At 36.8% G+C, this 17,472-nt stretch overlaps 1 protein-coding gene across 1 annotated transcript in view; it reads right to left on the bottom strand.

Moving 5' to 3' along the window:
* SNTG2 (syntrophin gamma 2) overlaps positions 1-17,472 on the bottom strand; it is a 157,998-nt gene that overhangs the window by 53,100 nt on the left and 87,426 nt on the right. The window contains exons 10-11 of the mRNA XM_048299092.1: positions 9,301-9,430; positions 1,510-1,548 (exon numbers count right to left, since the gene is read on the bottom strand). Coding sequence (XP_048155049.1) covers positions 1,510-1,548; positions 9,301-9,430 — 169 coding nt within the window. The remainder of the gene's footprint in view (positions 1-1,509; positions 1,549-9,300; positions 9,431-17,472) is intronic.

The raw sequence follows: 17,472 nt of genomic DNA on the forward strand, positions 1-17,472 counted from the left end.
AAAGCACTGTTTACCATAAACTTCCTGAATGGCACCTTTGAGGATCCAAACCCTCCCATCTATCGTCATTTCCAGAACACCAGGAGACAGAAACTGCAGGAAAATCCAGAAGTCCTGATCCGGGACCCAGAGACTCAAAAAATCCAAGGACCGTACAAACTTGTGACTTGGGGACGTGGGTATGCCAGTGTATCTACCCCTCAAGGACTGAGATGGATCCCAGGGAAGTGGGTAAAACCTTATGTCACTTCCTCAAAAGTTAAGGAGGTTAAAACTGCCTCCTGGAAGAGACGCCGTAAAAAGAATCCTGATTTTGCACCTTCATGTAAACCCCCTACTGCAGATCTTTATGTTAATCCCTTAAGTTAAGTTGCACTGTTTTGCACTCAGGTTTTTGCACTGTATTTTGTAAATCTTTGTCCTGATACTCCATACCATAGATGTCCTGACTAAACCCCTGAGTTTTGACTGGGGAACTAGTTTAAAGGCATCCTAGGTACTGTCGAGTTGTAGGGACGATAGATTACAATTATATTTTGCACTATTGTTTTGTTACTGTTCTATGCACTTTTAAGTTACTAAGAGTTACAACCCAGCTTTAAAGAAAAAAAAATAGGGAATTGTTGCTGCCTGTTTTGAGCTTCCCATCCCCCCTCCCAAAGACATGTGCTCCGAGTTCTTTTGTTCCAAGCGCGGGCAAAGCCAAATGTAACTCAGACTCTTCAGCAGTGTCTGATTGGCCGCTCACCCCGGGTCCGCCCCCAGTCATCCCCTTGCCCCTTCTCCGAATAAAAAGATGGTCGAGGGGAGGCAAAGGCTCTCTCTCAGCTCAGCTACCTTCCTGTAAACATCTCTGGTCGTCTGTCTCATTTGAAGGCTTCTAACTGCAGGGAATTGAGCGAGCAGGGAGCTATATTTCTCCCTCTTTGCTTCTGCTGATGGTATTTGCTCTGCAGCTGATTCAGGTACCGATTTTAGAGCTACTAAAGTGCTAGATCGCCCGTGCTACCTCTCAAGGCTGCTCGAGGCTTTCTAAGGCATTGAAATACAAGCACTAGCCGGTATAAAGCTGAAAAGATACCTTCTACAAATGCATTCTGCATAGCATGGTACATGCAAAACAGACTGCATCTGGAATACACCCCTTGGCTATGTGTGCACCATATGTGATGTAAACTGGGAGTTAACAGACTCACTGCTGCAGTGTTACATGCAAACGTAGACTGTGCTTTCCAAGACCTGGTTGGGAGTTCCATTGTTCCCCTCCCATGTATTTCATGGCTCCATCTAATCCACTTTTTAGGTTTACAGTGGATGATTCTACTTATTACTGTGTATTATTATGCATATTAAGAATCTCCTGTATTGAGTAGGTAATTTCAGAATTTCAAACCATAGAAAACTTTAGAATTTTAAAACTGACTAGATGAGTATATGCAACCTCTACAAATTTTCCAACAATGTAATCACAAGAATTAAAAGAAATGTATAATATAATGGAAATCTTACCTGGTCAGAGGGAGAACAGCATTTATTTGCCATTTTCATCTATAAAAGAGAGATGGAAGAACACACAGAGTTATTAATATGCTGAAGAGTTTCTGTGGTGCAATTAGCATTGATTGACTTAGTTATTGAATACTATATTAATACTTCCAAATTATATTTTTAAGAAATGATACCATTCAGTGCTTAAATACTAGATTTTTGCTATTACAGTGAATTAAAAAAAACAAGTATTTGAAAGACAAAAGCCTTTTATCATATTTTTCCTTAAATACTTCATAAAGATTTGCATTTATGAATTTAACTTTGCCAGTCTGAGTGAAAATATTATACTACACTGTAGACATCTCACTGAGGTCCCAGTTAAACAACTGCTTAAGCAGATTCTTAAATGAGTTCTGCAATTAAGTCCTTGTGTAATGATAACAATAGACTATAAGATGTATTTAAAGATGAAAGGAAAATTGCATCGGCTTTCCTTTTAGTTTACCCTCCAAGACAAAGTTTTTCCTCTTTGTTTAGATAATGAAGAGTTTTGTTCATTTTGACTTTTTTCTGGCAGTCATAGTTTGCATAGATGAGTGGGGGACAACACTGACATATATTCTCTTCTTTAAAGTGTAACATTTCTTTAAAGTGCAATATTGTTAAGCGTAGATAAGAATCTAGAAAGAAATAGATTAGAGTGGAAAACCAGACTTCCCTATATGCTAGGTGTAAGCTGAAAACTGTCCTAGAGTACTTCCAAAGGACCTTGTTGTCAAAAAAGCCTGTTTTATTAGAAATGAAAGGTTTGTGATGGAAGACCAAAACTCTACACCTAGGCACAGGGAAATCTACAACTGCCATAGGAAATGAGCAGAAGAAATCCAGGGCTATTTCTTGTATCCTGGGCATACCCGATTTGTAAGATGGAATCTGTGGATGTAACTCAGTAAAAATGGTGATGCCATTGACTGTTGTGGGTTGACTCTGGCCAGTAGCTGAGCACCCACATAGCTCCTCACTCCCTTCCCTCAACAAGCAGGAAGGGTGAGAGAATAGGAAAAGCAAAAGCAAGAAAAATTCTGAGTCAAAATAAAGAGAGCTTAAGTGAAAGAAACAAGGAAAAAACAAATGACATAAATGCAATCACTCTCTGCCTCCCACAAGCAGGCTCCAAGCAACAGCCATCTTGGAAGACAAACCCACACCTCCTTTGTCTACTATGTCACTTCTAGTGCTGAGCACAGTGGTATGGAATATCTTTTTGCCCATTTTCAGTCAGCTGTCCCAACCATGTCCCTTCCTAATTCTTTGGTCATCCTTTGCTGAGGTGGGTGAGGGGTGTCAGAGTGAGAAAAAGTCAAAGCCTTCATCCTGTGCAAGCACTGTTCAGCACCAACCAATACACTGGTGTGTTATTAATGCTGTTCTAGCCACAGATACAAAACACAGCACCTGCTGCTATGAGGAAAGCTACCGCCATCCCAGCCAGACCCAGTACACCTGTATGGCTTTGTGTTAGGATTTATATACACACACACACTTGCACCTAACAGATAACAATAACAAGTCATTGTCCTGCCCAACGTGAAGTATCTATGATCATAAACAAAATGGCCCTAAGACAAAAAGCAGTGTGGAGGGGTAGGATAACAACAAGAGTCTAGACTGTAGGGACAGAGGGTGAAAGCAATGCTCAGGGCTGTAGGAGCTCTTGTCAGGCCTAACCTATCATGGACGATCAGGGCTCTTCTACCTCACACAATTACTTTTGCAACCTTTTGGAACTGAATTGTGCAGTCAAACAGTGCAGGTGTGCTGGTGGGTCAGACAGCTGGGAGTGACTGAAGGTCTGAGGGTGAGGTGGCCAAGCTGCTGGGAGCCTGGGGCATCTGCTAGGCCTGGCTGTCACCTTGGACAGTGTGTTGAGAGATCCTGCTAGGCTCTTGGAGTGGCCCTACCAGCTCCCTGCCACCCTAGAGGAGGAGCAGGGTCTACCACAACAGAGGTGGGTCACAGCCTGCAGGTGCTGGCACCTGCAGCTTAGCACAGGCATGGAGCAAAGACGGGGATGGAACTGAAATTCAGCTGCTGAGTGGAGACCGGGGCCCCAGCAAGGCTCCTCACAGGTCATGCACACAGGTGTGCCTTCCTCAGCCCGGCCCCTGACTGCAGGGCTGCACTATGCCGGAGCTGGCCTGAAGGACAGCTGGGAGAAGAGATGGCTGAGATTCTTGGTGCCCTCGGGGCCCCAGCAGTAACAAATCAGCCAGAACTCAAGAACCTCCCTCTGTAACTTGGTTAAAACAAATTGATGACATGCTCAGCATTGCAGAAGGAAGCAGACCTCACCAGTCTGATTTGGGGGTGGGCTTAATCCTGCTGGAGCAGTTGTGCAGGTCTTAATGAAAATACACCTGGAATACTTCAATGTCAGTAAAAATGCTGATACACCCTGCCCATATGCAGGTCCAACCTTTCTCCTGTGCTTCAGACACAAAAACATACACAAAGTAACTATATAAAAGCAATGTTACACACAGAGAAAACATAATTTCTTTTCAAGAGTCCAAAACCATGCTCAATAACAAGATTACTATAGCACAAGCCAGTGCAAGTAAATGGGTTCAGATGTGCCTGGAAAAATGTGTGTCAGACTGGCCATGCAGGTTTACTGCACCATGATGGTATTCCGAAGAGCATCCTCATAACCAGCTCAGCTTCCCATTGGTAAGGACGATAGGGAAGAACGCTTTGGACTCTGCAGCTGTTCGCTGCACAGACAGCAATTCCCTATTCAAAGCAGGATGGCTGCAGCCCCGATGTATCTGTGGGGAGAGGAAAGATCTGCTTCTATATCATATTACATCCCAATGTCATGGGGCTGAGGAGAGAGAAGTACAAACTCCTCACTTCACCCGGCACCATGTGTGCCCTTCACATGCCTCCACAGCTGGTGCAGACAGACAGGAATACAAATGGCATACATTTACCTTGCTGGCAGCGCATGAGCTCTCAGCACTGCAGCATAGAAATGGGAGCTGGAGACAGCAGGGGAACTAAAACAAAAACCTGGGTCTGCAAAGACTGCAGGCAACTTGGGAAAGGAACCATTAAGCAGATTGTAATTCCTATACTCCGTTCTAAATGGATACATACGGAGCAGGAACAGAAATGATTCCAAACCATTTACCTAAATCTAAATACCACCCAGGCTGGGATTTATCTCACATATGATATACCTATATTCTCTTTCCAGAAAACAGTGAGAGTGAAGGCTCTTGACAGGCACCTATTTTTTTCCTAGCTGTATACGTATCCTATGTGACTGCTTATTGCTTGGCTAAGCTTAGGGGATGTGGTTCCTATCCTTACTGACTTCCCTTTACAACCTCTACCGTTTGAACTGTGATACTTTGAACTGGAAATTTTTGCACTTAAAAGAACAAAAAGCAGCAGTGAAGAAATATTATGCATTCTCACCCTGGGAACAGAACTGTTTGTACAATCATTGAGGCAGTCAAATTTGTATACTGCTTCCTACATACAAGGATTTTGTTTCCATCTACATGTACCCCACATTCTGCGGTGTAAAGAAAGCAAGACCTTCTCAATCTTCTTTCGTTTCTTTTTTTTATTTATGTTCAAAGCTCATATTTCAAAAATCTCTATTACAACAGAAATTTCACACGACTGCAATGTTTACCTGAAGAAATAAAAGAGAAGGTTTACAGACTATGACATTTGCAATTAAGAAAGCTGTCATGGGCATAAATGTCATCTGTACTAATAATTTATTTTACTTTAATATAAAATTTTAGGTTTCTACCATGAACTGGATGAATGAACAATGAAACTGCTGGAATGATTTATAAAAATCATAAATAATGTTTAAAGTGGAACAAGTGCATCATAACTTGTTCTCTTACCTGCTTATGACCTACTCATTTATTTATGAATATTTTTTTTTAAAGTAACATCTTTAGAGTACACTAGGAAAAAACACAAAATCTTGAGAAAGTTATAAATATAAGAAACAAATCTCTATAATGTAAATGAACTGACAGAATTACCTTTAGGTGCTTCTACTGATTATGACTAAATTTATGTTCAATGCTATATTTCAAAGAAAATAATTAAGATCCATGAGAAAAGCCACACATATCTAATAGTTGTCAATCTGAATGGTGAAAAATGGGGAGAGAAATATAAATTATCCCAAAGACCTTTCTCCTAAAAAATTATCACCATCATGGCATTGTCACTTCAGACTGCAAAGAACCCTTCATCTGAAGAAATTAAGAACAGCAGCAGTAAGAAGCACATGTAGATTAACTTGTTTCCTGTGCTTCTTATTTCATCATGGAAAATTCACTGCCAGTTTCTGTTATCCCTCTTCCCTCAGTTTTTTCAACTGCACCTCCATCTGTGAGAAAAGAGGTGTATGAAGAAATAAATGTGAGGTGCTCATTCACCTCTATTTATTTCTGCCAAAGGTAAATGTAAAGAGCTTTGAGAACATTTAAAATGGGGATTAAATCACAAAGGAAGATGATAGGGTAGTTCCATGCAGGTAGAAAAGTATGTGAAAAAAACAGAAAACCAGAATATGAACAGAGAGAGGAATAATCTGGGGCAAGGGTCCTCAGAAATAAAAGTAAATGCATGTTGCTTGTAAAGCTGACTGTTACTAGGAGATTTTCTGAGCTCAGCACACAAAGCATGTATCAGCAATGAGGGCTGAAAAGACACCCTTACATTTTTCTCCATATTGCAGCATTCCCTGGCCTCCTCTGTCATTTAAGAACTAACTCCAGGCTGGTACCAGAACCATTATTTCTCATCTACCAAGTAGCACTCTGTAAATATGCTATCATACAGGGATAGCATTCCTATGCAGTGACAACTTCTCACATCTTCACTGTTGAAAGATGACTCCTCCTATACACTTGATCTCCAGAGAGCTTGCCTTTGTATAGAAGTTAGATGTTTCAGTACTTCAGAAGAGTAGTCTGACATTAGCAGAAGTGTCACATTATGGCAGAGCTATTTTTGCACTATCTACATTAGGACTGTCTCCTAGCATCAGCAGGAGATCTGACAAAGAGCTGCTGAACATGACTGTACTAGGGTAAAATAAAAAAAATGAAGTATATCTGGGTAAAGTGATACAGGAAAGATTGCGTGCACTGTACAAAAAATATCCCTATTAGGAGCTCTTTAAGAACTAAAATTCTAAAATAAATTATTCAAAATATTATGCAAATATGTAGGACAAGAATGTATATAAGAGTAGCACAAATAGGCACAGTTTAAGTAAGAATGACTAAAGTGCAAGAAAAGTTGCTAAAGTCATGAAACAAGTACCAGCAAAAGAAAATGTAAAAACATGTGAAAGTAAAACATGAATAATGCTAAGTATTGCTTAAAAACCTAGTAATAGCTCAGGTAAGGATGCTGACATTATGCCAAAAGTTATTAGCAAGAAAATCCATTGTGACCATGTATCTAGTAAGAAATTTCCATACAGACATGATAGCACAGGACAGAATAGGAAATCAATAGTTTAAATATTTGGAGAAGCAACTGAACTTAGAGTCAGCAAGTACTCATGAAAATAACCCATAACCAGATAAGGAATTCTCTGAAACAATTTTTGAATCAGTAGTGATTATCTTCACTCCTGGAGAATGGGGAGACACTCCACAGAAGAGGAGAAGTGCAGAAACAGAAAGAAGCTCTGAAGGAATTACAGATCCATTCCCTAATGTCAGTGTCAGAGGTATGATAAGAAAAGAATAATTTTTTTCAAATGATAGGACTAAGGTAATAAAAAGCATTCCAAATGGACTTTCAAGAAGCCTAATTCAAAGTCCCTGCCCTAAGCATTGTGGACAGTGGTTTGTTTTCTGGCTGCCCAGAGGCAGTGAGCTCTCCAGCCTTCTGCTGTACTCCAGCCTCACAATCCTTGTTTTAAAACCAGTTTGCAACAAAAGGGATTCTCACTGACTACTGCATCTCCCCTTCTGATGATCAATAATTACAAAAATTCTCTGGACACACCTTTCCAGTTGTTCCACAGGCTGCACACCTGACAAAAACTGTAAAGCTACTGTCCAAGCAAAGAAGTTTACATGCTTCTCATATGAGCTGCATAGAGTTTACTTTGTAACTCACTACGGACATGAAACATGGATATTCATCACGACTGTTGTTTCTCAGACCCCTCCTGGGAGCAGCCAATTATATGAACACCAGATGGACTACTTTGTTGGCAAAATTCACTGTTAATAGAGAGTGGAGAAGACTAATGAAAGCACTTAGTTTGTAATGAAATATTGCTGCTGACAGGTCGCAGCACAGTGAAGAGACTATGTCAGGACACATAGTTACTGCACACAGTCCTTGGGAAAAAAACAGACTAGCACCATATGACTAATAAAAGCTGCCTGCATTTATTTTTATTCTTATTCACTTATATCCTTGGAGTGGTTTTCATTCAGTGAATTTCTCTATAAAGAAAAAAAAGGCTTAGTAACTATGAACTGGAATTGCTCTAGAAATATTACCATACACTTTCTTAGAATTATCAAATAATAATACTCTGTACATGATGTGAGTCACTAAATACAGAGTATTTATAAAGAATAAGTCATAGGCAAAAACCTTTCATTTTGTCAAAGAGATTGGTTAAGCAATTCAATATTTTAAAAGAATTAATGGAATAAATGAACTATTATGATCAAACGTGATTCAGGTAACTTTTGAAGACTAGAAAAATAAATTAAATTTTAATTCTGTTTTAACCAAAGATTTATGTTGAAATTTAATACAAATTCTACATAATATAATCTTGAGACCTAAGAAACAGTTTATTTAGAGTACAAAGCATAAATTAAAGTCAGGCTACTAAATTAAAATTTATGAAAGAAGTTACAGACTCAACACACCTAGAGAAAAAAAGATTAAAACCTACACAGGCAATTCTTTCAGGGACAGCTGTGCTATTGTATTTTCATCAGTGAATTTTACCATTTCTTAAAGACAAATATATTTTCAAAATTGTACATTATTGGATTCCCTATTTAACTTTTTGGTCAATTCTGTAATTATAAATTATTATATTTAAATTTATTATTTATTTATCAACTATTATATTTTTAGCTGCTCTTTGTTGGAATAATAAATGTGCTATCCAAATAGTAATTTTTTGTTTCTCCAGGGATTAGTTAATACTTCTTCTTGCAAAGGCAATTGTTACTTATTAATTTACAGGAATAACTTAAAATAGCATAGGCATCTTTATACTATGGAATAATGACGTGAGATGGAATAATGTGACCTTAAATAAATCAACTCTTAGACAACTTAGAGATGTAACATTGTCTCCCAGAAAGCCTCTGTAAATCATACTTCATTAGCTACAGAATTTTCACATGCTTGTTTCAAAATCAACAAATGCTAATTTCAAGCACAGTTTAATTACAAAAATGTAGAAATGAAATATTTTGTCACATCTAAATCTCTGTGAAATGACCAGTATGGATAAATATTTTATCCTAAAAGTCTTTAAAATGATAAAGGTAATGTGATTCTCTACTGCTCTCTCTTCTACGCTAACACTGCGTGCCTTGAAAACTTGATATTTTTGATTAGGCAACCTCTCCCTGCTTTTTCCTTTCTCCTTTTCCTCCCCATACACAAGCATTTTATATCTTGTATCTTAAATGTGAATTGGTTTTTACCCTTTGAAAACTAGAAATACTTTTACAATAGCATAAACAAGAAAATATGCAGAAAGTAACATACATTTTGAAGTGTCAAATCACTGATGTTAGTTGACATTGCTCTCAGCCAGTCAGCACTCTCCTGGGCTGTATAAAACTGAAGTATCCCAGTACTAACTCCATCGAGTGCCAGCACTTCAAATGCATTAGATCTGCAGTAAGAAGAAATATATCCGTAAAGGAAGATACGTCAGTTTTCTGAAACTGCCCAATATTTATCAGTGTTCAAATGATTTTTATGCCTTTTTACAAGTTTTTGAGTGTTTAATTTACTAATCAATAGAAAGGCAACAAAACCAAGGATTATAGGGCAGTACCAAGGGCAACAGATACAGTAAGTACTTTATCTGTACCAGTATACACATGTGCTGATGATCATTTACTTCCCCTGGGTATACATATTATGTTCATAATTATTGAACTTAAGGTAGTGTATTCAGGAAATGTGCACCAGGTCTTTTAGAAAAAACACAGGTTTTTTTAAAACCAGAATGCTGATTTTCTTTATTGCATTTTGGCTTAATTTACTAGGAATGTACGAAGATTCAAAGCACTGTCTTCCCTAGCTTTCATTTCTTGGATTCCTATACTTTTCTATGTTTCCTTCAAATCAATATTTATTTTAAGCTCTTTTATGACATAGCAATTTGAAAAATGTTCTTAGAAGCTTCTTTAAAAAGTTTTCCTTAAATAGTTTTCTCAAAACAGCATTGGCACAGGCTTGTGCGCAACTGCATTTTATTAACTTTTAATGAAACTTTTACGTGTTTATAGCAACTTTATTCTGCAAATGCCAATGCTTTCCTTTCCTATCTGCAGTAAGTTAGGCACTGTGTATGTACCTCTGAAATCCCCTGCATCTGGATGCTGGTGGGATATGTTTTTTTAACTCTTAATATTTTCCAATAAGAACAACAAAAGCTCATTAAGTAGTGGCATGGAAGTACACTGGTCTAAATTTAAAAAAAGTGACACACAATAGTTCCAGTAACTAAACTTCAAAAAGCTACTCAGATTATTTAAATACCTATGATTGCCAGGAGAATTAGATTTTAGTTATATACTATTGTGAAAGACAATTATAATTATCTTAATGATTGTGCATATGGGGTTTTTTGTACATAACATGGAGAATATAACCGCTACCTTCTACATCTGTAAATTAGATATTTATACTCATATACTATATTGCTTCATTTCTGGTACTAACCCAGAAGAAAGCCAACTACTGAATCAAGAATACTGCTCTATGAAGTTGCTGAGTCTTCCTGGGGTTCTCTGATCTAAGGTGAAGTCCTCTACTGCTTAATTTATGATACATGACAACATTCAAAATGGCACATAGAGGTTAATGGGCAGTTATTCATTCCTGATTTAATGAAAAAGTTATTAACCTAACCTTTGTCATTTGTAGGGAGTTTGATGGTGAACATGAATACTGAACACTATATATTTGCCAGAAAAGGTAATATAAACTACCCATCATACACAATATAAATAAGACAAATTATCTGAATAGATAAATATGAGATGCTTTGCTTTTAAAGGAGTTGTAAAGCATTACACTTGCTATTTGCAAAAATTAACATGCTTGGCCTAAATACTTAAATATGTATCAGATGATTGCCTGTTTTTCTTTCATGATTGAATAATCATGGTAACTACTAAAACCTGATGGCAATGGCACAATTCTGTGTCAGTTTCATTTCAGTAAATCTCTTTCACCTCTTCAGAAAGAAAGGATTAAAAAAAAATTATTTTATTGTCTTCAAGTAAACTGAGTCTAATAATCACCTTCCAAGCACATTGTTCTTTTTACCTAAGGTTCTGACAAAGATCCCAACAGTGCTGCAATGAAATGACTTATGGTATGATATTTTCAACATCCTAGTGAGACAGTGAGAATCTGTCAGCCCTTATGCATTGATACACAGTGGAGCCTGGAAACAGACTTAATTTAATGCTGCAAAGAGAAGCCATTCACAATGCCCAGCTTAGATATCCAGCTCAAATATCAAAGCTAAGGTGCTAGAATCCTTACACAGCAAGAGGACAGTCCAGAGCATTTAAGAGAGCTAAGCAATGCTCTCCATGGAACCACAGGGTGCCTAGATACTATCTCAGCTTCAGCAGACACACAAAGACGTGAATGCCTTATCCCAATGGCATGACTTTACACAAATGGCTGATGAAAGATCACAGAATGGAACTGCTCAGTTAACAACTGATGCAACCAAAACAGGCAATCAAAATTAAAAAATAATTTTATTATAAAAATTACCCAATATTTTATCATTTGAAACATGGTGCTGGTGATAGTGTGGATTACACTTAAAATTCCTATTGTTTTTTATCTTATTAAAATACGTTGATCAATTACAAAACAGGTAATAAGAATCAGTGTTCATCTAGAGATCTAACACTTTATTAACAGGATATTTGCACAGAATCAAATAGGGTGTGGGGGATTCTGCAAGTCCTCTAGTCCAGGCTCCTCACTAACTTTCTTAAAATACAAATCTTTTCTACCGGAAGAACAAAACTGGCCACAGAGGGAGCTACCTCAGATGTGGCCTCAGGAATACAAATAGATGAGAATAGATGAGAATAGATGAGAATAACCATTTCCCTTGACGTGTTAAGTATGTTATTGTTGATGCAGCTCCTTGTATGGGACTTCATCAGTGAACATGTGTGCAGCTGACGCCTGCTCAGTGGGGTGTCTGCCAAGATTACCAAGCCCTTCCTGCAGAGCTGCTCCCTTGCTCCAGCAGACTAACACCAGGACATCTTTTCCCAGGAGCTGGTCCAACGCTTCTGATGTGCCAGTGATGTGCCATATTACCTGGCACATGAGACTGAGACCTTTGGGGCACTGGTCCCCACTGCGCTGACTTGGGCAGGAAGGCGGTTTTACCAGAAAGTAGTTCAGTGTAAATGACACAGGATAAGAAACAGCCTGGGCTTTTCAAAGTTTAAAGATGCCAGTCATGAAATCTATGGTAGTAACACAGTGGTTTTGCCCTGAATCTTAATCAGCTTTACTATGATTATTTCTTGCTTTCAGTTATAATAGTTTCTCTCTGAAGATCCCATAATATATTGATATTGTTCTATGTACTATGCTGTGTTCTGAAAAGCATAGTGTACAAGGACTGCATGTAAAAACAAATATCCAAACTAAAAATAAAAGCTTAACAAAATAAATGCTGAGGGTTTTGTTTTGAGTGAAACAATCAAAGCAAGCACCAGGATGGCATTGGAATTCACGACAAAATAAATCCTACATTCTCTCTGCCATTTCCTCAAAACACAGAAAAGAGACACAACAAAGCACCTATTCCTGTTAGCTGACAAGAGGAGCTTTCCATTTAACACCAAGTAGTAAGTTTGAAAGGTCTCAAGATGCTATAAAGTTGCTGTAGACTTTTTATTTTGTTTGTTGGTTTGGATTTTTTTGTTTTGTTGTTTTGTTTTTTTTTTCCTGAGGCCCCAAGACCATTTTAAAACACAGAGAGGGAAGCTCCTACCTCTTTTATTACTGCATTTATGCTACTGACTACTGCAACTAGAACCAGAAATGAATATTTGCCTTTCCTAGATACTAGAAATTTGTGTTGCACTGCCCTCACATTTCTTATTTTCAGTTTTGTATCCCTATTTATAACTTTGTTTCCTTCAATCATTTCTGCTAAGGAGCATGAGGCACCATTTTCCATACTCAGTGTCTCTGTCTCACTTTCATGGTGAACAATGATTAGACCTGCATTCCTAGTCTCTTCTGGAGTTTGTTTACAACATTAATTCCTTTTAATAAAAAAAACACTATCTTTGTGAGAATGGCAGTCAGAATAACAGATGAGCATTGGTAGACTTTAAGTTCTCTTCTTGACATTGACACTTTTAAACAAACACTATTAATTAATATTAGTAAGGAAATTTTTCCATTCAAGCAGTTTGCTACAATAGAGCTGTTAAATCCAAAGACTTTTCTAAGATAAAAAGTATTTTCAGTGCCGGCTGAAATGGGAAAAGCCGAATTTTTACTTTACTAGAGTCTATGAATTTCAGCAAAACATTTTTTTTTTTATTTTTTTAGTATCTGTGGCATGTGAAACCATCTCTCTTAGACTTATATAGCTATTTTATCATATAGATATTTCTATAAAAATCTAGATCTATGTTTGATAGCACATCTTTTATCTTAAGTTTACTACCATGCTGATACAGACAGACTGATTTGATCAGCTTTGCATCCTCCCAGGTTCTGAACCAGTATTGCTTCCTGTTTGTATGACTTTTTAATGTTTGAGTTAGTTTTTATTGTTTTTGTTACAACATTTTCTTGTGACTTGTTTATAGTACTATATGGCCCTCTTGCTAGAATTTCTACATAAACTGAAATTTTATAGACTATGGGTAGATCTGAGTGGAAATTCTCCAAAAAGAATCATCTGAATTACTTAATCTCTTTGAAATGTCATGGTAAAAGTAATGGGATTTTGTATTGTAAATGTCATAGAACCTCGTATCTTACAGAATGTTTAAAAGTCCACATATAACTGGACTATTAACAGAAACGATGTAGCTCAGAAGATATCAAAGCATTAAACATAAACTTGGATTTCATTTTATGTTTGTGTTTTTTGGAGAAACATTTTGCTTTCAGTATTGTAACTGGTTTATTTTCATTACACTTATAGCAACCAAATAAGATAACTGAGGTAACACGGACATTTATGCTTCTACAGATATTTTCTAACAGATATGTCAGAAAACTGTGAGGAAGTGCTCAATCAGGTTTTGTAACTTATGGATACAAAAATGCTGCTAGCAAGGATTTTCTTGCTATTTTCTAAGCCCGTGAGATACTTTCTCTCTCACAGAAGAGGTAGCAGAGTTATGTAAACAACCAAACTCCTGCAGCCTTGAAAAGCCTTGTTTATAGTACAGTAGAAAAATATTTTGACAATGGATGTTTTAGGATTTTAGCCAATCACCCCAAGGGGTGGCTGATCCTTTGTCCAATTAGACTATGAAGAAAAAAGTCTATGAAAGAGTTTGTAAAATAATTTAAAAAATCAATCTTGCTGCACAATTCCTGCCTGCTGGATCCTCTCTCCTCCTCCCTACGGCTGCGGGACATGGTAATATACCCTAGGGTTGCAGTAATAGTGACTCAGCAAGATTATGCTTAATTCCTAGATCTTTTTCAAAACAGTTTATTTAATTTCTTAGTTTTCAATTGATTTATCTAATTAAAGGCATTTTGTTAACTTGCTGAAATGTTAAATGGAAAATACAATTCTTCAGAAAGTATCTGTTGAGAAACCAGTGAAAGCATTAAAAAAATTTAAAAATACATGATACTCTGTAGTAATTGCAATGGTCAGAATGCCAAGAAATAGAAAATAACACCTAAATCTAATTAAGTTGTTTTGTAATTGGGATCATAGATGCATGGGCTCATAGCTACTGGGCCTGAACTACTCCCATTCCACTCACCACTTCAATCTTGCATATTCTAAATAAGCATTTTTTCTTCAGTCTCTAAACTCATAATGTTCAAGATGTTATAGCTCTTGTATCTTCACTCCAAGCTCCAGTCCATACACTGTATAAAAATTATTATACAGTACTACCAGTATCTCCTGTAAGGACTAAAAATAGTTATGTGCATTTTTACAAATAACAATTCTCTAACAAAGATGAAAGACTACAGCAAATGAACTATGTTCTCCACCTTCTAAAAGACTACCTATCTTTACTTTTCTGTCAAAAAAAAAAAAAAAACCAAACCCAACCCAAACCATAATATGAACCACAAATTCCTTAGGGTGAGAAAAACATACTGATCTCATTATTTCTCTGTTTAACTTACATCTCATTTATTGACCAATTCTATCCTCAACAGTCAAAAAAGGTGTCTGTTGCCAACTAGCAATTAAGAATATTCACAGTATTCACACATTCTCACTACATTTATACTACCTTACTTCTTACAGAGAAAAATTACCTTGATGGATTGACGAGAACGGTAGAATAACAGAAGCAGTAGTGCTATATTATAAAGGCAATCAAATAAAAAAGTTATGAAATTTCTAAGTAATCAAAAAGGCCAATTAGCATGTTGCATATATAAATATATTCAGATAGACTCCAATCATATCAACAATGTGAAATACACTCATTCAAGGTGATGTCAGTAGTTAATACAATGTTTACTCTTTCATTGAGAAGAGGAATGACATCTACTATGTTTCTTATCGTTCCTTTAAAATATTCTGAGGAAATTTTTTTGCTTTTGTTTTGTGGTATTAATAAACATATTTCACACTCCCATTGTGCAGTATTTTCAGTCATTCCTTCATAAGGAAGAAAAATATCTATCCCATTCTCTCTTGTTTCTGTTAATACATATGGTGTTAATAGAATTTAAAATATATGAAAAAAATATTCTTATGTCATTAAGTCACAGTCTAAAGACTTCCTGGGAAAAATACAATAAAAAGTCATGATGATTTCAAATGAAAAGGCAAAGTCAACTCCTTTCTCTTCAAATGAAAAAAGAATAAGAATCAAACAGATACATGTGATTTTGGCCATCTCATGACACAAGAGTATGCTGAAAGTATGCCTTTTTTTTGGCAAAGTTACCGGAAAACTCAGCTGAAGTATGGAAGAATTTAAATTACACAGTTTAAGCACAAAGGAAATAATACAGCCTAATCTGATTAGACTAGACTAGATTTGATCTAAGGCACACAAGACGTATACTACAGTCTAACAGACAACTCTAGGTATGTAAGGTATTTCTAATTAAAAAACGAATATTGAGCAAGATGCTGACATGCTATACGTTGCAATATTTTGTCTTTTTTTAAAAGAAAAGCAAAAAAAATAGGGCCTTCAGTAAAATATCTGACTCTGCCCAACCTTAGGACAGACAAGTTTTTCCTTTATCTAAGGTTGTATGAATGTTACTTACACTACCAGAAAAAGAATGCTAAAAATATGAAACAATCTTGAACATCAGGGAGAACTAAAGTGAATGAGGTCAGAGGAACTATCCACACTGGCAGATAACAGTTTACCATATCAGAACAGCAAGAGTAGTTGGACTTACAGGTACTATACAGAGGCTAAACAATACTATATATTTTTAAAAATCAGAGTATGCTAACAAAAGTATGGGAAGTTCTGCTGTAGCCAACTGCAAGAATTCCACAGCTGAAAAAGATGTCTTTATATCAGGAAAAAGAAGGATTGATGAAAGGAGAGTGTGCTTTTCCTCTGAGTGGATAGACAATCTTTAATAACCCTTCAAAAGCCATAATGTTTCGCATAGTTAAAAAGTTATGTCAAAAGCCTATGGACTATAGGTAATTTTTTGAGACAAAGAATTGTACAGATCTCTTTGAATCTAATTCAAGTAGGAAGAAGGGAAAAAGATGTTTCATACAGCCCGTCTATCTGAGGAGAAGGCACACAGCTGTGTATGTGAAATTACAGATGATAGTTCCAATAATTCAACAACACTGACTTAAAAAGTAATCTGGCTATTCTGATGCCAGAGCACCTTTGCAAGACCAACTGCAGTAATTGAGTGGATTAAACATAATGAAGCATTGCAAAAAACCACAGTTATGAAAAAGAACATGAGGGAGACAAAAAGTTACAAGTATGACAGACTCGTGGACTCATGCAGTACGGGAAAAACAGGCATGCTGTCAACCCATGTATGCGAATAGACTCCAAGTAAATATTCAGGGTATGGCAAAATTAGGAAATTGGTCAGAAAGATCTGTGATCCATTCAGGGGAATGAATTTGGACTCACTCTAACGGCTTTAGACTGATAGCTGCAATGTAAAAGGGAACAAAGATGTGAAGATACGGTTGAAAGTGTGATTTTTATCTAGAGAAGTTGGATTTACAGATACTGTACATAGTACAGTTTTATTTCAAGCAAAGCAGATAATTTGATTTTAGAGAGCAATTACTGAAGACAAGTGTTGGATGTTATGCATATATGAACATGGGGAAATGTAAAAAAGGATATAAGTGGGATAAGAGGAAAAATATGTACATGCATTTCAGAGTACATGGTAAGAGCAGTCTGGTGTCCCTCAGGCAAAAACAAACACCTTTAGTAAGAATATGGGAAACATCTCATCCACAGTTAACCTCAAGGC

The sequence above is a fragment of the Corvus hawaiiensis genome, chromosome 3, assembly GCF_020740725.1.
Source record: "Corvus hawaiiensis isolate bCorHaw1 chromosome 3, bCorHaw1.pri.cur, whole genome shotgun sequence".
NCBI lineage: Eukaryota > Metazoa > Chordata > Aves > Passeriformes > Corvidae > Corvus > Corvus hawaiiensis.